Below are 26,514 nucleotides of genomic sequence, written 5' to 3'. Positions count from 1 at the left end.
AAGTTTCCAGAACTGCCGCAATCATGAACAGTGCATGATACAAACTTTTTGTACATAGTTTGCACCTTATTAAAGGTGCTCCCTACTGGTTTTACTTAAAGAAGGACTCTTTGTGAAGATACCACACTGGAACCTTTGCTGAGTATGGACTGGTAGCTTGAGAAGACGTGCTACCTCATAGAGACTTGGTCCCCTCTTAAAGGGGATGTTCAATTGTCGCACTTAAACAGTGATATTGCTTTAAGACAGGTAGCAATAATGTTCTGACAAAAGAAAGTGATGATAATGTTTACATGAGAAAGTTATATGTATCCAACTAGTTAATTGTGAAGAAATGCTGATGATGTTCCCTGAAAGCGAGAGAAAGATGGAAGAAAGTTTAATGTTCTATAGGAAGTGCTTGATAATGTTGATAGACAATGGGGATAGAAGGTGAACCCTGAGTCCTCCTAGGAGCCATATAGAAATGGCTCAGTGCTCTTAAACTGAAAGTAATGTTATGCTCTATACTGTGTATAGTAGTTGAAAAGACAGAAGGCTCGGGCTGAAAGGAGCGGTCCTGTAAGAAAGGAGAGGCAGTAGGTCTGGTGCCGTTAGGACAGGCGGTCCTGCAGATTTAAAGAAGGAGAATGTAAAAGTTAACCTGCCTTATAATGTGATTATAAGAAGGTCTTTAGTGGATTCAGAGTGTATGTCCTTAAAGGCAATGTTAAATTATTGTTCAACAATTTTGCGCTTAGTAGAATACCCGGTTGGGTAAAAGCAAGTTATTTATAGCATGTTGCTATGATATTTAACCATGTTTTGTAACGTTCAACTGTTCTCACCTCCCATAAAGGGAAGCCTGTTTAAATATGCTTATTGTTATTGCACTCAACAAAACTGTATGTCTTTTTGCTAACTTGTATTGTTGTTTTCTTCCCAGTCCCGGAGTACTGTGTTTAACCAGGGGGGAGTGCAGCGCCCCAGAGTCCTGGTCGTTGCAGTACTGTGGCTCCGCCGCTAAGGGGAGCTATGGCACGTCTGATGGCACTGAAGGAGTTCATCTGACCAGGTATCACAGACACCAATACATTTCACAGCCGGGCCTCCAGGGGGAGCTAAGGGTTCTATTCACTAGGCCACTCCCCACCATTGTGGGTAAACTGGGGGTCAGGCAGGAAGTTAGATCAGAAAGCTGACTGGGTTGGAACCAGGCAACACCTTGTGGCAGAGGGTGTTGTGGGGGAAAATACAGTAGGGTCTCTGTCAGGGGTGGGATCCTGACAGAGGCTTGGCAACTTGAACGAACGTAACGGGACCGTGCCTGCTCAGCATAGCGGCGGTGCCCAAGGAAGGATTAGAAGCGAGATAGATTGTGCTGAGTGAGAAACGAGATCACGCAAAAGGAGAAATACCAGTAGGAGTCGTGCTGTAAGACCGAGGCAACATCCTACTGAGGCGCACTACCGGTGGCCGGAACGCCGAGGGAGTATCATAACATTCAGCTTCAAGCAATACTCCAAACAGCGGCAGGACAGTCAGTCTAAGGCGGGCTGTCTAACTTAAATCACCTATGCAGTCTTGGGGGGCAACTTGTGGAGAGGGGCGACTCTAGGGTCCCTGTAGAGCTCCGAGCCTACCCGTCAAACGGGTGCCGTCCCAACCAGAACACCAGGGAGGGACGGAGGATTAGCAGAACATCATCTAATCGAGTTGTGAGGGAACTTAAGAAACAGACACAACAGTTGTGGGGACTTTCTGTAAGCACAGCAGGGAAGGACCACAACACATAGCGCAAGCAGGAAGGCACAGATTTCCACCTGTGAAGAGAACTCTGGAGGTGCCATTGGACCGGCCGGACTTGCGCAGCCTGGTGAACCGTATTCTGGACTGAGGACCCAGAGATCTTCAGTAAAGAGGTAAAGAGACTGCAACCTGGTGTCCTCGTTATTTACCGCGACCTGCACCCCACAACTGCACCGTTATCACCACCATTCACATCTTTCCTTACTTATTTACTGTGCGCCCCACGGCAGGGTCATGGACCGGGGCCTAGCCACCGTGACAACCCCAGAGCAGAGACTCAGAGGCCCGGCACCGGGTACACCCCCAGTACCGGGTACCCCTCGGCCCTGCGGCGGTGGGGGCGCTGCATAAATATCGGGTTACTAAGCGCAGGGCCACGCTTAGTAACCCGATATTTACGCTGGTTACCATTGTAAAAGTTAAAAAAAAAAACAGTACATACTCACATTCTGATGTGTCATGGTTCCCAATGGCAAGGGAACGTAAGAAACATATAAATAATGAACGAGCTCTCGGGTGATGGAAACTCGAGTTGACCATGAGCTAAATCTACCACACAACTAATAGTAGCCAGGGAGCATACCTACGGCTTCCTATATGCCACGCGCCAGCCGGAGGACTAACTACGCCTGGTAGAGGAAGAAACAGACCTGGCTTACCTCTAGGGAAATACCCCAAAAGATGATAGCAGCCCCCCACATGTAATAACGGTGAATTAAGAGGAAAAGACATACACAGTATGAAAGTAGATTTAGCAAAGAGAGGTCCACTTACTAGATAGCAGAAGGATACAAAAGAGGACTTCACGATCAACTGAAAACCCTTTCAAAAACCATCCTGAAATTACTTTAAGACTCCTGTGTCAACTCATGACACAGGAGTGGCAATTTCAGCCCGCAAGCGCTTCCAGCTACAGAGAATTACAAAAACTGCAAACTGGACAAAAGGTACAAAACAAAAGGACAAAGTCCACTTAGCTGATCAGCAGACTAGTAGCAGGAACATGCAACCGAAGGCTCTGGTTACAATGATGACCGGCAAGGAAATGACTGGAGAGCAAGGCTAAATAGGAAACTCCCAAACGCTGATGGAAGCAGGTGAACAGAAGCAGCAAAGTGCAAACAAGTCACCAGTACCACCAGCAACCACCAGGGGAGCCCAAAAAGCGGATACACAACAGTACCCTCCCCTTAAGGAGGGGGCACCGAACCCTCACAAGAACCGCCAGGGCGATCTGGATGAGCCCTATGAAAGGCACGAACCAAATCCGAGGCATGAACATCAGAGGCAGTTACCCAAGAATTATCCTCCTGACCATAGCCCTTCCATTTAACCACATATTCAAGTCTCCGTCTGGAAATACGGGAGTCCAAGATCTTTTCTACCACGTACTCCAATTCACCCTCCACCAGCACAGGAGCAGGAGGTTCAGTAGAAGGAACCACCGGTACCTCATATCTCCGCAACAACGACCGATGGAACACATTATGGATAGCGAAAGATGCCGGGAGGTCCAAACGAAAGGAAACAGGGTTAAGAATCTCCAAAATCCTATAAGGACCGATGAACCGAGGCTTAAATTTAGGAGAAGAAACCCTCATAGGGACAAAACGGGAAGACAACCACACCAAGTCCCCAACACGAAGGTGGGGGCCAACACGACGACGGCGGTTAGCAAACTGCTGAGTCCTCTCCTGGGACAATTCCAAATTATCCACCACTTGTCCCCAAATCTGATGCAACCGATCCACTACCGCATCCACTCCAGGACAATCCGAAGATTCAACCTGACCAGATGAAAAACGCGGATGAAACCCTGAATTGCAAAAGAAAGGAGAAACCAAAGTGGCAGAACTAGCCCGATTTATTAAGAGCAAACTCCGCCAACGGCAGAAAGGCAACCCAATCATCCTGGTCCGCAGACACAAAACACCTCAAATAAGTCTCCAAAGTTTGATTAGTTCGTTCCGTCTGGCCATTGGTCTGAGGATGGAATGCAGACGAAAAAGACAAATCAATGCCCAACCTGGCACAGACTGCCCGCCAAAATCTAGACACGAACTGGGTACCCCTGTCAGAAACGATGTTTTCCGGAATACCATGCAAGCGAACCACATTTTGAAAAAACAGAGGGACCAACTCAGATGAGGAAGGCAACTTAGGCAATGGCACCAAATGAACCATTTTAGAAAAACGGTCACACACCACCCAGATGACGGACATCTTCTGAGAAACAGGGAGGTCCGAGATAAAGTCCATAGAGATGTGCGTCCAAGGCCTCTTCGGAATAGGCAAGGGCAACAACAACCCACTAGCCCTAGAACAACAAGGCTTGGCCCGAGCACACACATCGCAAGACTGCACAAAAACACGCACATCTCGAGACAAGGAAGGCCACCAGAAGGATCTAGCCACCAAATCTCTGGTGCCAAAAATTCCCGGATGACCTGCCAGAGTAGAAGAATGAACTTCCGAGATGACTCTAGTGGTCCACTCGTCAGGAACAAACAGTCTACCAGACGGACAACGATCAGGTCTATCCGCCTGAAATTCTTGCAAAGCATGTCGCAAATCTGGAGAGACAGCAGACAAAAGCACTCCATCCTTAAGGACACCAGCAGGTTCAGAATTCCCAGGAGAGTCAGGCTCAAAACTCCTAGAAAGAGCATCTGCCTTCACATTCCTAGAACCTGGTAAGTACGAGACCACAAAATTAAACCGGGAAAAGAACAACGACCAACGTGCCTGTCTAGGATTCAGGCGCCTGGCAGACTCCAAATAAATTAAATTCTTGTGATCAGTCAAAACTACCACCTGATGTCTGGCACCCTCAAGCCAATGACGCCACTCCTCAAATGCCCACTTCATGGCCAAAAGGTCCCGATTACCAACATCATAGTTTCGCTCGGCGGCCGAAAATTTTCGCGAAAAGAACGCACAAGGTCTCCTCACCGAGCAGTCGGAACTTTTCTGCGACAAAACCGCCCCCGCTCCGATCTCGGAAGCATCGACCTCAACCTGAAAGGGAAGAGAAACATCAGGCTGGCGCAACACAGGGGCAGACAAAAAGCGGCGCTTAAGCTCCCGAAAGGCCTCCACGGCAGCAGGGGACCAATTGGCAACATCAGCACCCTTTTTAGTCAAATCCGTCAGAGGTTTAGCAACGCCAGAAAAACCAGCTATAAATCGACAATAAAAATTAGCAAAGCCCAAGAATTTCTGGAGACTCTTCAGAGAAGTAGGCTGCGTCCAGTCGTAAATAGCCCAAACCTTGACAGGGTCCATCTCAATAGAAGAAGGGGAAAAAATGTACCCCAAAAAGGAAATTTTTTTGAACCCCAAAAACACACTTTGAACCCTTTACACACAAAGAATTCTCCCGCAAAACCTGAAAAACCCTCCTGACCTGCTGAACATGAGACTCCCAGTCATCAGAAAAAATCAAAATATCATCCAAGTAAACAATCAAAAATTTATCCAAATATTCACGGAAAATATCATGCATTAAGGACTGAAAGACCGAAGGAGCATTAGAAAGGCCGAAAGGCATTACCAAATACTCAAAATGGCCCTCAGGCGTATTAAATGCGGTTTTCCACTCATCCCCCTGCTTAATTCGCACCAAATTATACGCCCCACGGAGATCAATCTTGGAGAACCACTTAGCCCCCCTTATGCGAGCAAACAAATCAGTCAGCAAAGGCAATGGATACTGATATTTGACTGTAATTTTATTCAGGAGTCGATAATCAATACAAGGCCTCAGAGAGCCATCCTTTTTAGAGACAAAGAAAAAACCGGCTCCTAAAGGTGATGAAGAAGGACGAATATGTCCCTTTTCCAGGGACTCCTTAATATACTCGCGCATAGCAGCATGTTCAGGTACAGATAGGTTAAACAAACGACCCTTTGGAAATTTACTGCCAGGAATCAGATCTATGGCGCAATCACAATCCCTGTGAGGAGGGAGTGAACCAATCTTAGGCTCTTCAAAAATATCACGATAATCAGACAAAAATGCCGGAATCTCAGATGGAATAGATGACGAAATGGACACCATAGGAGTGTCCCCATGAGCCCCCCGACATCCCCAGCTTAACACAGACATAGCTTTCCAGTCAAGGACTGGGTTATGAGACTGTAACCATGGTAATCCAAGCACCAAAACATCATGTAAATTGTACAACACAAGGAAGCGAATCACCTCCTGATGGTCTGGAGTCATACGCATAGTCACTTGCGTCCAGAACTGTGGTTTATTACAAGCCAAAGGTGTAGAATCAATACCCTTCAGAGGTATAGGGACTTCCAGAGGCTCTAAATCAAACCCACAGCGCCTGGCAAAGGACCAGTCCATAAGACTCAGAGCGGCGCCAGAGTCCACATAGGCATCCACGGTAATAACTGATAATGAACAAATCAAGGTTACAGACAAAATAAATTTGGACTGTAAAGTGCCAATTGAAATGGACTTGTCAACCTTCCTAGTACGTTTAGAGCATGCCGATATAACATGAGCAGAATCACCACAATAGAAGCATAACCCATTTTTACGCCTATAATTCTGCCGCTCGCTTCTGGACATAACTCTGTCACATTGCATTTTCTCTGGCGTCTCCTCAGAAGATACCGCCAAATGGTGCACGGGTTTGCGCTCCCGCAAACGCCGATCAATCTGAATTGCCATTGTCATGGACTCATTCAGACCTGTAGGCGCAGGGAACCCGACCATAACATCTTTAACGGCATCAGAAAGACCCTCTCTGAAATTTGCCGCTAAGGCGCACTCATTCCACTGAGTAAGCACAGACCATTTACGAAATTTTTGGCAGTATATCTCCGCTTCATCTTACCCTTGAGATAGGGCTATCAAAGCTTTTTCAGCTTGAATCTCCAAATTAGGTTCCTCATAAAGCAACCCTAAAGCCAGGAAAAACGCATCCACATTGAGCAACGCAGGATCCCCTGGTGCCAATGAAAATGCCCAATTTTGAGGGTCACCTCGCAGCAAAGAGATTACAATCTTAACCTGCTGGACAGGATCTCCTGAGGAGTGAGGTCTGAGAGAAAGGAATAATTTACAATTATATTTGAAATTCAAAAACCGAGATCTATCTCCGGAAAACACCTCTGGTGTAGGGATTTTAGGTTCAGAAATAGGAGCATGTATAACAAAATCTTGTAAATTTTGAACCTTCGTAGCAAGATTATTTAAACCTGCAGCCAAACTCTGAGGATCCATCTTTAAACAGGTGAGCTCAGAGCCATTCAAGGATTATAAGGAGAGAAAGGCAAAGGCTGTAATTAGAGCTGAAATACAACTGATCCAACTATGGAGCAAGCATAGGGGAAAAAGAGAAAAAAAAAAATTTACAGACTTCTTTTTTCTCTCCTTTCATCTGCCAATAAGTTTAACACTGGCCGGTCATACTGTCAGCCGGAGGACTAACTACGCCTGGTAGAGGAAGAAACAGACCTGGCTTACCTCTAGGGAAATACCCCAAAAGATGATAGCAGCCCCCCACATGTAATAACGGTGAATTAAGAGGAAAAGACATACACAGTATGAAAGTAGATTTAGCAAAGAGAGGTCCACTTACTAGATAGCAGAAGGATACAAAAGAGGACTTCACGATCAACTGAAAACCCTTTCAAAAACCATCCTGAAATTACTTTAAGACTCCTGTGTCAACTCATGACACAGGAGTGTCAATTTCAGCCCGCAAGAGCTTCCAGCTACAGAGAATTACAAAAACTGCAAACTGGACAAAAGGTACAAAACAAAAGGACAAAGTCCACTTAGCTGATCAGCAGACTAGTAGCAGGAACATGCAACCGAAGGCTCTGGTTACAATGATGACCGGCAAGGAAATGACTGGAGAGCAAGGCTAAATAGCAAACTCCCAAACGCTGATGGAAGCAGGTGAACAGAAGCAGCAAAGTGCAAGCAAGTCACCAGTACCACCAGCAACCACCAGGGGAGCTCAAAAAGCGGATACACAACACTGATGTCTGTCACGTCCCCCGGCGTCCACAGGGTTAAAACTGCTTTTGGCAAGAGCGCTGCTAATACACTCACCGGCCACTTTATTAGGTACACCATGCTAGTAACGGGTTGGACCCCCTTTTGCCTTCAGAACTGCCTCAATTCTTCGTGGCATAGATTCAACAAGGTGCTGGAAGCATTCCTCAGAGATTTTGGTCCATATTGACATGATGGCATCACACAGTTGCCGCAGATTTGTCGGCTGCACATCCCAAAGATGCTCCATACAAGGCAGGATGGATCCATGCTTTCATGTTGTTTACGCCAAATTCTGACCCTACCATCCGAATGTCGCAGCAGAAATCGAGACTCATCAGACCAAGCAACGTTTTTCCAATCTTCTACTGTCCAATTTCGATGAGCTTGTACAAATTGTAGCCTCAGTTTCCTGTTCTTAGCTGAAAGGAGTGGTACCCGGTGTGGTCTTCTGCTGCTGTAGCCCATCTGCCTCAAAGTTCGACGCACTGTGCGTTCAGAGATGCTCTTAGGCCTACCTTGGTTGTAACGGGTGGCGATTTGAGTCACTGTTGCCTTTCTATCAGCTCGAACCAGTCTGCCCATTCTCCTCTGACCTCTGGCATCAACAAGGCATTTCCGCCCACAGAACTGCCGCTCACTGGATTTTTTTTCTTTTTCGGACCATTCTCTGTAAACCCTAGAGATGGTTGTGCGTGAAAATCCCAGTAGATCAGCAGTTTCTGAAATACTCAGACCAGCCCTTCTGGCACCAACAACCATGCCACGTTCAAAGGCACTCAAATCACCTTTCTTCCCCATACTGATGCTCGGTTTGAACTGCAGGAGATTGTCTTGACCATGTCTACATGCCTAAATGCACTGAGTTGCCGCCATGTGATTGGCTGATTAGAAATTAAGTGTTAACAAGAAGTTGGACAGGTGTACCTAATAAAGTGGCCAGTGAGTGTATGCATGCGCTGCTGCCGAGAGCTTCCCTGCACTGACTGTGTCAGCGCCGGCCGTAAAGCAGAGCACAGCGGTGACGTCACCGCTGTTACTGCCAGCGCTGACACATACAGTGCAGGGAAGCTCTAGGCAGCAGCGCGTGCATATTAGCAGCGCTCTTGCCGAAAGCAGTTTTAACCCTGTAGACGCCGGCGGGGGACGTGACAGACATCAAAATGTGAGTATGTAGTCTTTTTTTTTTTTACTTTTACAATGGTAACCAGGGTAAATATCGGCTTACTAAGCGTGGCCCTGCACTCAGTAACCCGATGTTTACCCTGGTTACCCGGGTGCTGCAGGGGGACTTCGGCATCGTTGAAGACAGTTTCAACGATGCCGAAGTCGTTCCCCTGATCGTTGGTCGCTGGAGAGAGCTGTCTGTGTGACAGCTCCCCAGCGACCACACAACGACTTACCAACGATCACGGCCAGGTCGTATCGCTGGTCGTGATCGTTGGTAAGTCGTTTAGTGTAACTCCAGCTTTAGGAGCTAAGCGCTCTTGCGCTCCTAGGGGGACGATGGACTACCTATTCAGGTTTTTATGGAAGCTGGTATGTTTCATGAGGTTGTGAAAAGGTAATGGAATGATGGGAACTGTATACTAACCCAATTTTTAAGTGAAATTGGATGGAAAATTTGCAGCCAAGCCTAGGGATTTATTTAGCTCAGGAAGGGGTGGTAATCATACCTTGGGAGCATTTGGGGCTGAAGTGACTGATGTTCTATCATCACAACAAAAATGTAAGTTATGGGATTAAAATGCCCTTGTGAAACTCTTGAATGCCATCAGAACCAAGGGGTTCCGAACATTTAAAAGAGTTAAAGGGGTATTTCATCATCCAAATATTCTGACCATCATGTGGATAGTTGATAATTGTTAGCTTGTTTGTGTCCCATTCTCCCATTGCTGTAAGACCAAGGCCAGGAGGAATTGAGTAGAAACCTAATGATCATGCACCTTGCAGCTCCATTCAAAGTCTCAGCTATTATCATCATTCCTATATACCTTATATACAGTTATGGCTGCAGTGTTATGCAGGAACTTGAAGCCCCTGTTCTGGCAATAAATGGGAGCTCTACTTATCCGCTATCCAGTGCATAGTTGTCAATTTATTTAAGCTGTAATAACTTTTTAATAGTTTTTCTGAATTTGAGTTCCATTGTTAACATATTGTGGGGTGCAGATAGTTTTGGAAGTGGTAAGTTTGATCAATAGTTCCATATGATGTTCTTAATAATGGGTGGGGTAGGATCAGTTTTTAAGATCTATAAACCCCTCGATAATCATCAGCAGATGGATTAGCTATTTTCTGGGGATTGAAATGTTACTACTATAACTTAACGGAAATCTGTCAGATCTATTCACTCCCCCCATCCCTTTCCAAAACTGTTCATACATTTATTTTGTTTTGTGAAAGATAATATCATCCACATTTTACTTATGCAATCTGTTGCTCACTGACTGAAAAAACACTATGCAATTTAGGGTTAAGTACTCTTGGAGTGTCAAAGCACTTCCCAACCCTCTGCCTGTTTTTGCTTTGCATTACTATCTTGTACTCACGTAAATAATGGGAACAAAATAAGAGTAAAATGCGATCTCTTGTGGCCTGTTGTCGGGTCCTCTTCATACAATTGGGAGGGTAAATCAAATTTGTTTTAGTTCTGGCCACTAGTTTTAACTTTCCTAGGGAAAGTTTTGTTAAGGCCGGTTTCACACATCAGTGACACTGACACACGTAGACCCATTCAAATGAATGGGTCTATGCACATGCCTGCGTGTTTTCACGGACCTGCACACGTGCACACGGAGAACAATGTGCACTCTCCTCAGTGTGCACGTACCGCCGCATGAGAAACAGCGCTACAATTAAGCACTGTCCCCTGCGTGTGGTGCTGAAGCTGGCATTCATCCCTTCTGTCCTGCTTGGCTGAAAGCTGCGCTTGCAGGAGAGAAGGGATGAAAGATCAAGTTTTTTTTTGTTAAAAATAAAGTTTGGGGTCACCTCCCGCATACCACCCCTCCCCACCCCCCGTGCGCCCGCCCGCTTGCAGAGAAATACCCAGCTCCCGCGATGCTTCCTCTCAGCGCCGGCAGCTTGTCCTCTGTGAGCGGTCACGTGGTACCGCTCATTACAGTGATGAATATGTGGCTCCACCTCCCTCAAAAAAAACTTGTTCTTTCATCCCTTCTCTCCTGCAAGCGCAGCTTTTAGCCGAGCAGGACAGAAGGGTTGAATGGCGGCTTCAGCACCACACGCTGTCTCTCCTGTACAGTCCGTGTGGTCCTCAGGCAGCACACGGGTGGCACACGGCTGCCGCACGTGTGCCACACTGATGTGCCACACTGATGTGCCACGTGAGCACATGGACACGGAGAACTCTGGTACCGTTTTCTCCAGTACCGGAATTATCTGGACGTGTGAGACTGGCCTAAGTCTGCCTCCCTGCATGTAGAAATTTCATGCTTTTTAAACTTTGTTCATTTTAGAATAAATATAAGGATCTAAGTTTGTTTCAGAAATCTCTCAATTGATCCTTGAGGCGATCAATAGTCAGACAGTTTTGCAAAGGAACATTTATTTGACAAAAAACTATCTCAGTTTCTTAGATCTCCTCTTGTTTCCTTTTTAGTGTAGCTGCAATTTGAATAAATACAACTGTAATGTTGGCTTCGAGAATACACCACAGAATTTCTGAATTCTTTCAGGGATACTTTAATCTAATCTCAAATTGGTGGAGATTTTCATAGCAGATAATTGAGTCTCCATGGATATTTAGGAGGTAATTTTGTAATTTCTGCCGATGCATAGCCAGACTATTAGATTACACCTGTTTGGGCGCTAACGACATCCAAGGGAATCCCTTTATTCGGTAAAGAAAAATCTATTCTAGCGTAATATGTGGGGCAGAAAGAGGTGAAGTGTATTTCTGAGGCGTGGTGATGGAACCATATGTAATGTAAACCTTCTTCCAAATGCTTGAGATATTCTAGGGTCCCCAAAAGAAAATGGTCTAGGTTATTACTGCATACTGTATTAGAATACCCACGCATCACAAGACCTTCAAGTTGAATACTTTTACATTTTTGAATAAAGGCATCTGTTCGGAGCATATAAACATTTATTTTACTCACTTTCATAGGGCCATTAATTCCACAGCACCTTACAGACATCATCACTGTCCCCATTGGGTTTCACAATCTAAATTCCTTATCAATATGTGTTTGGAGTGTGAGAGGAAACCGGAGAACCCTGAAGAAACTGACTCAAACAGGGGGAGAACATACAGATTCCTTGCAGATGTTCTCCTTTGTGGGACTTGAACCCGGGACCACAGTACTGCAAGGCTGCAGGCCTGACTACAGATGTCTAACAATGGTTTCAATGCCTGCATTTATGTCACAGATTAAGATTATAAATCTCTTTTAGAGTTGTCCATATCAACTAATTAGAGGTCAGTTTTCATTGTTCAACCTCTTCCCACGAGGCCAGTTTTCACCTTCCTGACCAGAATTTTTTCAAATATGATGTTCGGCTTTATATGGTTACTAGCTATTGAATCCGTTCTACCCCCAGGTGCCGAGCATTTTAATTAGTACATTTTTGAACTACGTTAAAGTGAACCTGTCACTAGAAATAACGCTGTTAACCTGCAGATATGTGGTTAATCTACAGGAATGGAGCAGGGAGAAAATGAACTTTATTCCCGACAGCATACACTTTCAGTCTTGAAGGCGGCTCCTGTTCAGTCACCGCTCTGAGTATACTGAGCGGGCGAATGTAACCGTGTCCTTGGCCCTGACTGACAGCCGGCCACAATGTAGAGTCCGTGTCAGCCAGGGCCGGGGATGATGTTACAGTGACTGAACCGGCACCGCCCCATGACTGAAACCGAATGCTGGTGGGGAGAATAAAGTTCATTTTCTGCCTGCTGCATATAGCAGCATAATAATGCTGTTAACCTGCAGATTAACCACACATCTGCAGATTAACAGCGTTATTTCTCGTGACAGGTTCCCTTTGTGACTTGGTCGTCAAATTGCTTTTAATCTGGTGCTTTAGTGACAAGAATAAAAGTTAATTTTTAGTTTATAGGATCTCTCCTTGCTGTAATTCTAACCTTTTTAATCCTCTAACATTGTAATTAAAATGAACATTAAAAAAATACATACACTAATTTTACGTTCAGTCATGGCCGAAAGTGTTGGTACCCTTGAAATTGTTCCAGAAAATGAAGTATTTCTTCCAGAAAATAATTGCAATTACACATTTTGTTATACACGTGTATATTTCCTTTGTGTGTATTAGAACAACACAAACAGAGACAAAAAGGCAAATTGGACATTTTCACTGAAAACCCCAAAATTGGGTCAGACAAAATTGTTGGCACCCTTAACTTAATGTTTGGTTGCACATCCTTTGGAATAAATAACTGAAATCAATTGCTTCTTATACCTCTCAACTGCAATTTTGGACCACTCTTCTTTTTGCAAACTGATCCAGGTCTCTCATATTTGAAGGCATCTTCTCCCAACAGCAATTTTAAGATCTCTCCACAGATGTTCAATGGGATTTAGATCCAGACTTATTGCTGGCCAATTTATAACTCTCCAGCACTTTGTATCCATTCATTGCTGGGTGCTTCTAAAGAAGTATGTATGGGGTCATTGTCCTGATGGCAGTCCCATGACCTCAGACACAAACCCAGCTTTTTGACACTGGGTATTACATTGACACAAAAAATCATTTAGTAATTTTCAGACTACATCTTGTCTTGCACACAGTTGCGGCACCCAGTGGCAGCAAGCCAGCCTCAAAAAATCTTTAAACCTCCACCATATTTGACTGTAGGAACTGTGTTCTTTTTCTTAGTAAGCCTCATTCCACTTTTGTAAACATCAGAATGATGTTCTTTACCAAAGAACTCTATCTTGATCTCCTCTTTCCACAAGACACTTTCCAAGAATGATATTGGCTTACTCATGTATATTTTGGCAAACTGTATTCTCTATTTTTTTTACATCTCTATGTCAGCATTGGGGTACTCCTGGGTCTCCTGCCATAGCGTTTCATTTTATTCAAATATTAACTAATAGTTTGCGCTGACACTGATGTACCCTGAGCCTGCAGGACAGCTTCAATTTCTTTGGAACTTGAGTGGGACTGCTTATCAACCATCTGGACTGTCCTGCGTTGCAACCTTTCATCAATTGTTCTCTGCCATCCAAGTCCAGGAAGATTATCTGCATGGGTTGTAAAATGTCATTATGTTGCGCACCGTGAATGAAGAAACCTCAAGATCTCTGGAGATGGACTTGTAACCTTAGGATTGTTGATATTTTTCAAAAATTTGGGTTCGCAAGTCCTCAGACAGTTCTTCTCCTCTTTCTGTTCTCCATGCTTAGTGTGCCACAGACACACAATGCAAAGATTGAGTCAACTTATCCCTTTTTATCTTGTTTCAGATGTGATTTTCATGTTGCCCACATTTTTTACTTGCCGCACGTGAGTTTGAATGAGCATCAAATGCTAGAAACTAAGTTGTTTACCCACAATTTTGGAATGGTGCCAACAAGTTTGTTCCCCCCTATTTTGGGGGTTTTGTGTAAAATGATGTCCCATTTGCCTTTTTATACACATAAACGTGTGTTACAAAACAAGTATAGCTGCAATAATTTTCTGGGAGAAATACTTCATTTTCTGGAACAATTTCAAGGGTGCAAACTACATACTACATGAGCAAATGTTCTCGGATAAAATGTTATTCGAGCATGCTTGGGTGCTAACTGAGTGTCTTCAGCGTGCACGAATAATATGTTTGAGTCCTTGCGCCTGCAGAGTTGCCTGTTTGTTAGGCAATCCCTGCATGTGTTGCGGCTGTCGGACAGCTGCGAGACATCCAGACGCTGGCACTCGAACATATTATTCGAGCACGCTGAAGACACTCGGTTAGCACACTAGCATGCTCGGATAACACCTTATCCGAGCACAATTGCTCATCGCTTCAGCCATGACTCTGTTAACCATCTGCTTTAAGGGCATAAAAATTTAAAGTTTGAAAATTGCAAATTTTTCTACATTTTCATCAATATTCAGTTATTTTAAAGAGGTTTTCACAAGAAAAAAAAGTTCATTTTAATCAATAGATCGTGGAATTATAATAATTTCCACAATTAGATGTGTTTTAAATTAAATGTTCCTGTGCTGATATAATCTTATAAACGTGCCCCTGCTGTGTACTGTGTAATGGCTGTGTCTGACCGTGCAGGAACATGGTCTGATCATACCATATCTCTTGGATGGGGGTGGGGGGGAGTGTACAGACATTACAGTATGGGATTGCAAATTTTTCATGCTTTGAAGTAAAATATTAAAACCAAGCAGGGAAATGTTTTACCTCACAAAAAGTCAGCTGCGATCCCATGCAGTGATGTTGGTATCCTCTTTTGCATCCTTCCCTACCCAGGAGCTGTGGTATGATCAGAACATGTTCCTGTACGGTCAGACACAGCCATTACACAGTACATAGCAGGGCACATTTATAAGATTATCTCAGCACAGGAGAGTTAATTTAAACACTTGTGGAAGTTGTTGTTATTCCAAAATCGATTGATTAAAATCAACATTTGTTTGTGGGAAAATCCCTTTCATAAATACAAATCATATTGACCAAAATTTATCAATATGTCACAAAATAAAAAAAACACACATTAAGAATCAGTGATATGTAGAAGCATTCCAAAGTTATTAATGTGTGAGGAGAATAATGAAAATGTAGCATGCACCACAAGATGCAGTTTTAACAGTCCTTTATTACAACTTATGTGCCCGGAGGAGCGGTTGACAGGGGGCATGTGGGGGTGAGGAAAACTGGCCGATAACCGTTTCGCACTACAACTAGCACTTCTACAGGACATGTAAAACCGCAAGTTGTAGCGCGAAACAGCCGTCGCCCAGTTTTCCTGACCCCCTGCCAACTGCTACTCCGGGCACGTATGCTGGAATAAAGGACTGTAAATGTGCAGCTTGTGGTGAGTGCTACTTTTTCATTGTTCTCTACACAACTTTCAAGCAATGTCTATTGTGGAGCACCACCAATATTTGCTGCAAGTGGCTAAATATATATGAGGGCTAGTTATGCAGATGTAATAGGACTGGTGCCTGCACAGCTTTACTTCTATATTATATTCCAAAATTATTACCACATAAAATGACACTGGTCAGATTTGTAAAATTTGGGCCTGGAGAGGAAAACGGAAAAATGGTTTAGATGGTGTGTGGGGTATCATTCTGTCTTTGTTCATATTTTTAGGAGTGTTGTTTTGTTGCTTTGTATCATTGTGTATCGCCATCTGGTCTAGAGTCTTAATTACCTTGCAAAATGTCCGATAATTGAATTAGCTCTGTTACCATCTGCAGCCTGAATGTGGCCATGCCTCTTGATGAACCCCTGCTGACTTTTTCTGACTGTCCATTCATGACCCTTCTGCTATTCCAATGCTGCAAATGTTCTCTGAGCCACTGTTCCCAGGTCTGGGGGGCATGAAAACCATCCATTCTGTCTGCCTACCTCTGGCTATAAGCAAGGGGGCCTGAGGGGGACAGAGAGACCAGTAAGATAGATCCTTTCTGGGATGCTTATGCTAGGGTCAGCACCCCAGAGAGACTTGGAGAAACCTGATTACCCTGTAAAATACTGGTGGAGGAGACCTGTACAGAGAAGTATCTGGGGCCGCACTGCCATATCGATCTTTAAGCGGATAATTTTGACTATCTTCTCCCTGGGCATTTATCCCGTGACTGGACTGCATCCGTGTTCCTTGATTATTTTACCATCTGTGTGGTGGATTGCTTTATGGATCTTTCGGTTTGCATGTAAAAAAGGTTCTTGGGACGGTTCCCTTATGTCTCGCTCTGTTGATTGTGTTATACCCGAGTAGGACTCTATGACAGGTGGGAAGAGTTTAAGAACACAGATTTCTCTCAACACAAATTTAATGCCAAGTGCTCGACCAGTCTCAGTTTCTCACATCCAAGTGAACGGTACATAATCTCCAGTACTTCGGCATCAGACACTAAACAATGTTCACAGCTGTGGAGTTTCGCTCTATACATTGCGTACATCTGGCCACACCTGGAGCAGACATCCATTCATCAGCCGGAGTGTTGGGTGTTAGACCCCCACCAATCTCATATTGATGATCTTATAATATGGAGGATGTCATCAATATGTTTCACCCAGACAATCCCTTTAACCTTTAGAAATAATGCAACCACACAAACTTAAAACTACCAACTAAATAGTTTTATTGCAATTCAAACCATAAAAATTTTTAGAGAAAATTGTAAGTTTTCAATTTATTTCCAAGGCCACATACCAAGTACCAATATCTCGGCTTCTCTTTCTTGTCACAGAAGTAGAAAATAGGGAAACTAATCCATCTACTGTGTATACAATTTCCAAGCAGATTCTCAGAATTAAACATTTTACCCACAATTTATAAGATGGAGAATTTTAAATGAAAATTTCAATCGGAATAGTAGTTTGGATATTTTGCCAAAGTTGTGAAAATATTTCTGGGCCCTTCAGCACTTCTTAGGCCATGTCCAAAATGGCACCTATATATATTTAATTTTTACGCTAAAAAGTCACCTATTTTTATGACATTTTTATTGTTCAAATTACTCATTTCTGCTGAAAGAGTACTGTGTCACTTACCTGTGTGTCTGTTTCACATATAGATCACACTGTACGAACTGTATAATACTTGTGCACTCTAGAGATGAACAGTATTCTTTAACTAAAGACACTTTTCATGAGCTGGTATTCGAAAAAACTTCAATATATAAAAGTGGTACACAAAATAAACGGGAATAGTCTTTTGGAGGGCAGGCTGCTTGGAGTATGGGCTTTTTACCACCAGGTGAATGTTCATGGAACCTTAGTGTGCTAGCTTACGTTTTTGGGGAATTTTGCGTTTGGCTCCAGTGACTTTAGTTTATGGAATTGTTCAATTTTTCGCATATTTTGTGATGGCCGATTCACATGACGAACACCCTTCTGTGAAGTTTTGTTTCTTTTTGGGAAAAAAAAGCATTGGAAACAGTTATGAGGGTGTACTCAAAAGATACCGAAGTTCTTTTATTAAAAAAAAAAGGGTCTTTGTACTTTTTGAAGCTTAAGGCTCTTTCAAAGTACTCTCCATCCGCAGCCTTCTTTTTGGTCAGGTGTGAGTAGGCGAGGCATGAATTTTATTGCAACTCATTTCATGCCCAATCTTCTCCATTTAAATTTGCCAACAGGCACTCCTTAAAATGCCGAACAACTCCATAAATTCATCAATGGTTCTGACAACAGATATTACAAAATGGCTTGACAAATTTTCAGCACATTTTCATCAGTTCAGTCGGTCAATTATAATAATAAAATAGGCAAAAGTTTGAACAACTCGTTGAAAAACAACGGAGCTAAACGGAACCTTCCCCAACAATGTTAGCTGGCATTCCGTGAACTCAACATCAGTTCATCAGAAAATGAATCCTTTTTCTTTTGGGTATCCCCTTTTATCATCCCTCTCCGAGAGTTTTACCATTTAACTCTCAAGAGTAGTAAAAATGTATTTGCCCAATTTAAAAAAAAAATGTTAAGTAAACTGGAACCATGGGCCCAGATTGTTCTAATTAAGTCTACATTGATGGCAGTGAGGACAAATCTAACAAGACCATTATTTGCCTTTTTGGTTTAAACAAAAGCTTTTAAAGGCAGAATAATTAGTTATGAATAAAATTATATACAGAGTGGGCCATGTATATGAAAACACCTAAATAAAATGGGATTGTTGGTGACATCAACTTCCTGTTTGTGGCACATTAGCATATGGGAGGGGAAATTCTCGATGGTTGGTGACCATGGCGGCCATTTTGAAGTCGGCCATTTTGCAAAATGGGCAAAACAAAAATTGGAACAGGACCCTCAGTTTACACAGAACATTATGTTCAGTGATGAGGCAAACTTTTTTGGGCAGGCCATTTATATGGATACACCTAAATAACATGGGAATGGTGATAATTTTCTTGCTTAGGGTGTCTTGCATTGAAATCTGCTGCAATGACCCGGGTACTGCGTTCACCAGACATCAACACAGTTTCTATCCACTCCTCATGTATTAACCTCTGCGACATGTCAATGACTGTAAACAAAGAAAAACTTGTAAATAGCTCATGAAATAATAAAGTTACATTAAAACCAAGCACACCATTGTTTTTCTTGTGAAATTCTTAATAAGTTTGATGTGTCACATGACCTTCTTCCCATTGGAAAAAATAAAGTTGGATCCAAAATGGCCTACTTCAAAATGCCTGCCATGGTCACCACCATCTTGAAAAGTTTTCCCTCTCCCATATACTAATGTGGCACGAACAGGAAGTTGATATCACCAACCATTCCCATTTTATTTAGGTGTATCCATATACATGGCCCACACTGTACAATACTTATTGCTAATTTGTAAAATAAACTTCAACGTGATCTGTGTAATAATTGTCGTACATAAAATGGCACACATTGCCTTTTGAAAAAGAAAAACGATACATATACTGCGCAGATACCTCTGCATAGAAAAGCATAGTCAACTGATTTCTTCTGTATGGTAAAGGTACACCAAACCCTCAAAGGGAATCTGACAATAGGATTAACCCTCCTAATCTATATGGGCATGCAGGTCATAGAAAGTTGACTACATTGATACCTTTGCAACTTAAATTTGATGTCTTATTCCAGATAAATCCACATTTGTTTAGTATGTAAATGAGCTGTTATGATCTATGAGTGGGCATATATCTCACTGAGAGTCTGCGTTCAGAGCTCATTTTAATTAAAAAGGTGCATTACCAATGTGAGACATGTAATGATTGACAGTCTGCTCTCCTGATCGACATGTCTCACACTGGTAATACCCTTTTTATTTAAAATAAGCTCTGGAGGCAGATTCTCAGGGAGATCTATGTCTGGCCCATAGATCTTAACAGCTCATTTACAGATTATGAAAAATGTGGATTGCTCTAGAATAAGACATCATATCATAGAAATCAAGGTATCACTTTAATCAGCTTTCTATGACCTACATGCCCATATAGATGGTATGAGGGGTTGATCCTACTGACAGATTCCCTTTACATACGTTTTTACTAGGTTAATTCTTAATGTAACTTTTTTTTATTATTATTTCAACAGGAGCTATGGAAAATTACAGCAACGACACTTACTTGATGTCTTTTACACTCTGTGTTAAGAGGAAAAAATGTGAATTTCGACGAAGGGAGAAAAACAAAGTATCATTGTACTAGAAAACCAGGAGCCATCGATAATACTTCAATTAATGCATACAAGAGATAGTATAATAGGTACTAAACTGTTATTGAGGTTAACTAAAACATTAACAACTTTAGGTTGGTACAAAATGTATTATGTTCTCAAGATATTTATTTTTATTCTGTATTTTTGATAATTAGTTAATGTAGATAAGCCTCAAAATAGCTGAGGAGATACTAGAAAAAATGCGTAACAAGTATCATACATGTTATACACCAAATTTGTGTATTAGGTGCTTTTTATACCATTATTTTGGTACAAAGTATTCTAGGAGGTAGCAAAAAAAGAAGTTTCTAACTTGTCTAGCAAGCTATACCAAATGTATGATATACCATGCAGCATGCAATGGATTTGGGTTTGATCTAGTGTTATCTAGTCTGGAGGCGGTTTGACGCTTCCATCATTTACGTTCTGATTATTGGCCATGATGATCACACTGGCAGTAGGTCTCCTGATCCAGACTCGACAGCCTCATATGTACCTATGAGTTGAGGTCTGGAGACCCGTGGCCGGTCTATACTCGGAACTTGAACATCAGAAATGTTACAGCGGCCTAAGTTTAGGACAGAAATAATACGTCCTTCATTTTTTTCCAATTTAATATTTCTCGGCAGCAGAAGAGTAAAAACTACAGAACAATATCAGGGTAAATTGTACCTCGCATTTCTCACTTCATAGTAGGAAGCAAACTTATCACTGTTACAGAAAAGCACTGTATTGTTTTAAGATGTTCAGAATATCTGTTCTTTAAATGAATGTATCATCAGAATATTTGCTTTTGCGTAAATCAAATTATCAAAATGTATTTTCCTTTTTTGTTTTGATAATTTTCACTTGGTTCACTAGTAGTATGCCTAATACTAGAACCCTACCTCCTGTTCTTTACATCAGCCATATGGATATTATCGGTGTTGCTGGAAAATTTAAAAAATGTTTCTAACTCTGGAAGCCTTTAGCTTGTCTGTGGATTTCAAACTGCAGGCATAAGATCTTTCCATATGGCGTTAGGTCTGTCCAAGACAGACAGAGGAAACAAACACTAGGGGTCCGAATCATCATTGCATTTTCACCATTTTTTTTTTTGCATGAATACCTCAATTAGTGGTTTCAGATCTATCAGTCTTATACACTGTTGAGCGTTGGTTGGCAGAAAGGGAAGGGTGAATGATGGCACATTTTCCCAGAAAAGACTGAAGAAACACTCAGTTGCGCTACGATCAGAGATTTCAAATATTGTGCTCCAGAAGAAACAAATGTGAATATCTCTGCAATGGAGTGACTCAATGCAAATAGAAAACAGCAGCAAAATAAGGGGAGCTCAAGGACTTTTACAAGGCGTTTTACTAACGTTTTGAGCAAGTGACAGGCCTTTAAACGGAACCTGACAGGTGATACACAGTTTGCATGTATCAGACTGTGGCTGTATGATTTTATGATTTCATCCATATATTTTTTACTCTAAAATGCTATAAAGTTTCAGAAAAAAATATAATTTAATAGCTGCATGGGAGATTTGTCAGAAAGGCGGGTTCCCGGTGGCTTCTTCCTACCTTGGAGAGACAGTTTTTTCCCTATATATGCTGTAAGGTGGCTGTAGGACACCTAGTGGGTGGGAGATTATCCTGGAGAAATGCTTTAGCACATATAGAACTAAAAGCGGTTAGTCGACAATGATATTTTGATTGTGAGCAGCTGATTATTTAGGGTGGGACAGCTGCTCACCATATCCCCACTCCTGGGTGTGGTTCACATGGTAAAATGAGACCTGTTAGTCTCGCACATGGTCTGTGTGTGGAGGTGTGCAGATCTCCTGGATTGAGTGCCTTTGCTAAAGGACTAAGCAGTTGGACTCTAAGTCAGGTGGACTATCCAGCACTATTGGATGGACTTTTTGCTTTATGTTGTACTCCGAGCTGGACAAGGGCTGTATTTGAGTTTCCTGTGATGTGGTTTATGAGGATTGGAATAAACCACTTGGAGTTTTAAATAGAAGCGGTTTCGGTGATACCTCATATTGCTCCCAAGTGAATAGCGTTGCTACAATGCATACAGAGATACCTGTGAATCTCGGGCAGCGGGCAAGGAAAAACCACCTGGGACCCGCCTATCCGACTAGTCTGTGCAGCTTGGTCCATGGTGACTATTAAACTATGTGCAGAAGTGTTTCAGAGTCAAGCATATCTGGCTGAAATCGTACAGCCACGGTCTGATACATACTGCCGGTGGATCGGGAAGCATGTATCAGCTGTAAGGTTCCATTTAAGTCAAACAGCCCTTTAAGAATAAAACTATTTCCTGTTTATTTCAGTAATTTAGATTTCAATATCCACTTCTGAATGTGGCTAAAAAGTCCAAGGTGTTGTAACTCATAAGAAACCTTATTTCTTGAAACAAGTTTAAGGTTTAGATATGTTTTATGGAAAGTAGGTTTCAAAGCAAAATTTCCTGCCATGACACTTCCAAGAGACTAAAAGGAAAACATACAAAAATTGGAGCTTCGCTTCATGACAAGATTTTACTAGTTCTAGGTTAGTCTACTAGCAGAAGGTCCTGTGCAAAGTTCACACTTACAGAAGTGTCATGTACTATATCTGTTGGCCATGGTATTTTACACTACTTTCATGTAATTTGGCAATTTTTAAGGAATTTTTTGTGTGTTTCAAGTAATCTCTCCTGGCTTTGAAATGGAAGAAGAAACACTCTGTGACTGAACATAAATGCAACCTTGGATAGAGAAGGAAGAACGATGATATTCTGGTACAGTATGTACTGCTACATTTCTAATTTGCCAAGAGGTAGCCTGACATAACTTCAAGCTTTAAAGGAAAAACACCCCGTCACTTGACGATGCATCTATGGGCCGTACGTTATAGAGCAGCAGACGCTGAGCAGAATATGATGGGGTTTTGTTTGTTTGTTTTTTAAAATTGAAAGGAACTTGTAATTTACTGATTAAAACCCATATGGATTTTAGAGTCCAGTGGGCGGGTCTACTAGATCTGTGCACACGGTGAGGGCTGTCGGTCACTTACTGGACTCATTCTGGTATTGAATAGATAGCCGGTTGCGTGAATTGTTCCTACAAAACTATATATGAAGCAACTTCACCTGAACTTCACCTGCATCTTCAGCTCCTGTACCTATACAATGCTGAAAAGAGCTAGTGCAACACTTTTTTTTAAAAGAATTCATAGTAAGTCTGTATTGTAGATGAGCCATTCTGTACGTAGACCAGTGTTCCCTAAGTCCGGTCCTCAAGAGCCACCAACAGGTCATGTTTTCAGGATTTCCTTAGTATTGCACAGGTGATGGAATTATTGACTGTGCAGGTGATGCAATTATCACCTGTGCAATACTAAGGAAATCCTGAAAACATGACCTGTTGGTGGCTCTTGAGGACCAGACTTGGGGAACAATGACGTAGACCATTCTCACCCAAAGATGCATTCACAAAAACTCAAAATACCGCTGTGTGTTCACTGTTTGTTACTTTGTGGGAAATGTCATATTTATAGCTAACATTAGTCACTGACTTTACAAAACTCTCTGAATGCTGCACACAGTTCAGCTAAACCTCTGTTCACACTCATGTCAAAATTTCCATTCCAAATTTTCGGTATGCACTATATCTAAAGCTGGGAACACAATAACATTTTTATATTCAGTTTTTCTCTTCCATTTCAGAAAAACAGAATTTGACTGATCAGTTCAATTCTCAATTGAATTTTGTGGCTTGTTAAAACGGTCAATTTGTGTCAGTTCAGTTCCGTTCTGTTCAGTTTCTGTTTAATAATTGGAAAAAAAGTGATTCTATTAGTAAAATCCGAATAGTATCTAACTAACCAGGTTCCACATTAGTGATTTTTTAATAAAGTGATCAAATAAGTGTCCTCTTATTAAATTACTATGCACATTTTAGGCCGGTTTGTGGTTTTTAGATTTGGATTTATCTGTGTGAAATGTTTGCAGTTTTTTTAAAATGATGCTGTACTGGCACAACTGTGTAAAATATAGACATTTTATGATGACAATTCTAATGCCGATACATATATTTATTGAAATAAAGTTCTTCAAAAAAACTAGTTGGATCCTTTTTTTCTTACCCTTTTTAATGGATTTGCAATAAAAATGTGTATTTTTAATAATCGATTGGATGTGCCAGTTTTTCCTCCAAGTTTTTTTTGTCGTTGTAGGGGATAATCATAAAGAAAAATTACCGCACACTCGATACTGAAGTATTGCAGAAAAAATGGTTTATGCCAATTTTATTTAAGAAAAAACAAAGTAATGGTTTGCCACATTGATAGAACAAAACCCGACGTTTCGACCCTCCCGGGCCTTATTCATGGGGTTACTGGAGAAACAAACAAAAATTATATATAAACAATGGTTTGACATAAATTGGATAAGGACACATAACTATAAAGCAGATAAACAAAATAAAATAAATCACCAAAGGAAAGGCAAGCAAGATTAATATATACAAAAAAATATATACAAAACAACTCCAAGGATGACAGTGGTCACACAATCCGGAGCGTCGAAACAATTCTGTCATAGAATGCAATGATATTGTAAATAGACTATCCAAGGTTTTACCTCTAGTCCAATGATATATATGCATAAAGGTGGCAGTAGTGGAGGAAAACAAACGATCTCTCTTTTTTAAAAGGGCATAACCTGTCACAGTGACAAGATCACAGTGTTAGTACATAAATCACATGAGAGTACAGAATACAGATCCTAACAATAAAGGATGGGTACCAGACACGTGTAATGTTAATTAAATATTATGAATGGCCGAGCCAGTAATAAGGTGTTAATCCGGGCATAGTGTAAGATGATACATATAATGTGTTGCCTCTGTGTGTACAGGCAATATATGGATAGCACTAAAACTGATATTAAGTGCTACAGAAAAGTGTCCCATTAGAAGTGCCCACGCTGATGTAGAACAAGGGAACCCTCATTAAGATAAGTCTTTACATGAAAAGTCAATTTACCTTATAATGAGGTCAGTAAGGGCTGCTGTCCCAGAGATATGTAGCTTATTATACAAGGGCCGTGTCATACATGGTGGGCCTGTAGAGTAGGTGGAGACACAAGGGTAAATGGGTGGTAACCAAGGTTACCAGGTAGAAGCGGTCAGAAACGACCGGCCGGAGAAGGAGAGGTGGCGCCACATATGTACCTGTTAGGGGTCTCCTGTGGAGTCAGCGGCGCATCCCGCGCCTTGCTGTGCTGTCCTGGACTGAGGCTTGCAGTGTGGGGGTGGGTGGAACTGCTGCCCTGAAATATCGCCGGACCGGAAGTCCCGGACCGGAAGTGACGTCACTGCACATGCTCACTAAGCCCTGAGTGTATGTAAGGGCAAAACTTTGCCCAGAGGTGGGAGTGTAGCAGCACTGTAAGAAGTGCTAGTGGAAAACCACTTGCGGAGGCTGTATATAGGCGCCAAAGGAGTATCATGACAATGTATATAGCTGGGGCGATTTGGGGATATATTGATAGAATTGATGGTTGAGAAAATGAAAATATGAATAGAAATAAAATGATGAAAATGAAAATAAAATGTAAACAATAAAAACAAAAATGAAAATAAAAAGATTGAAAAATAAAAAATATTAAAATAAATAGTGATTAATGAAAAAAAGGGAAAAAAATGAAAAAACGAAAAAGGAAATAGTGGACCAAGCAAGAAAGAAAAACCCTGACAAGGGGAAATGAGTATTCCGATAATGGAAAAATGAAAATAAAAATTAATGGAAACTAAAAATAAAAACTGGAATAAAATAAAAGTCAAAGAAAATTGTATATAAAATGAAAAAATAAAAAAATAAAAATAAAATAAAAAATAAAAAATAATAATTTGGAAAATAAGGAAAATTGTAGCAGCGATACCGAAAAAATATATATCCATATGCACCGGAAAACTCACCTAGTGGAGAGTAGGCTCAACGTGTCTGGAAGGTAAAAAGATTAGAGGGTTAGTGAAGCATTATAATAACCAATCAATTTCCCTATTGAGACCCTTGGGACTTAGGGTCTCAAGTTTGTGGATCCAGAATGACTCCCTTATTTTCAGTTGTTTAATATGGTTCCCACCTCTTCTGGGTCTAGGGACCTGCTCAATGACCTGATATTTGAGCTGCGCCACTGTGTGTCTGCATTTAATAAAGTGTTCCGGGATAGGTAGCCACGTTTTACTACATCGAATGGTGGACTTGTGGCTGGCTATACGGTCCTTCACATGCTGGGTTGTTTCTCCTACGTACAGGAGGCCGCATGGACATTTTACAACGTAGATGACGAAATTCGAGTCACACGTATAGTAGCCACGAAT

The 26,514-nt window shown here is 41.9% G+C and overlaps 1 protein-coding gene across 3 annotated transcripts in view; it reads left to right on the top strand.

Moving 5' to 3' along the window:
* METTL22 (methyltransferase 22, Kin17 lysine) overlaps positions 1-24,269 on the top strand; it is a 256,306-nt gene extending 232,037 nt beyond the window's left edge. For all 3 annotated transcript variants that reach the window (XM_077275255.1, XM_077275254.1, XM_077275253.1), the window contains one exon: positions 20,034-24,269. In XM_077275255.1, coding sequence (XP_077131370.1) covers positions 20,034-20,069 — 36 coding nt within the window. In that variant the 3' untranslated portion in view covers positions 20,070-24,269. The remainder of the gene's footprint in view (positions 1-20,033) is intronic.
* The last annotated feature ends 2,245 nt before the right edge of the window (positions 24,270-26,514 follow it).

This window comes from Ranitomeya variabilis, chromosome 7, assembly GCF_051348905.1.
Source record: "Ranitomeya variabilis isolate aRanVar5 chromosome 7, aRanVar5.hap1, whole genome shotgun sequence".
NCBI classification, from domain to species: Eukaryota; Metazoa; Chordata; class Amphibia; order Anura; family Dendrobatidae; genus Ranitomeya; species Ranitomeya variabilis.
This window is presented reverse-complemented; position numbering and strand designations above follow the sequence as displayed.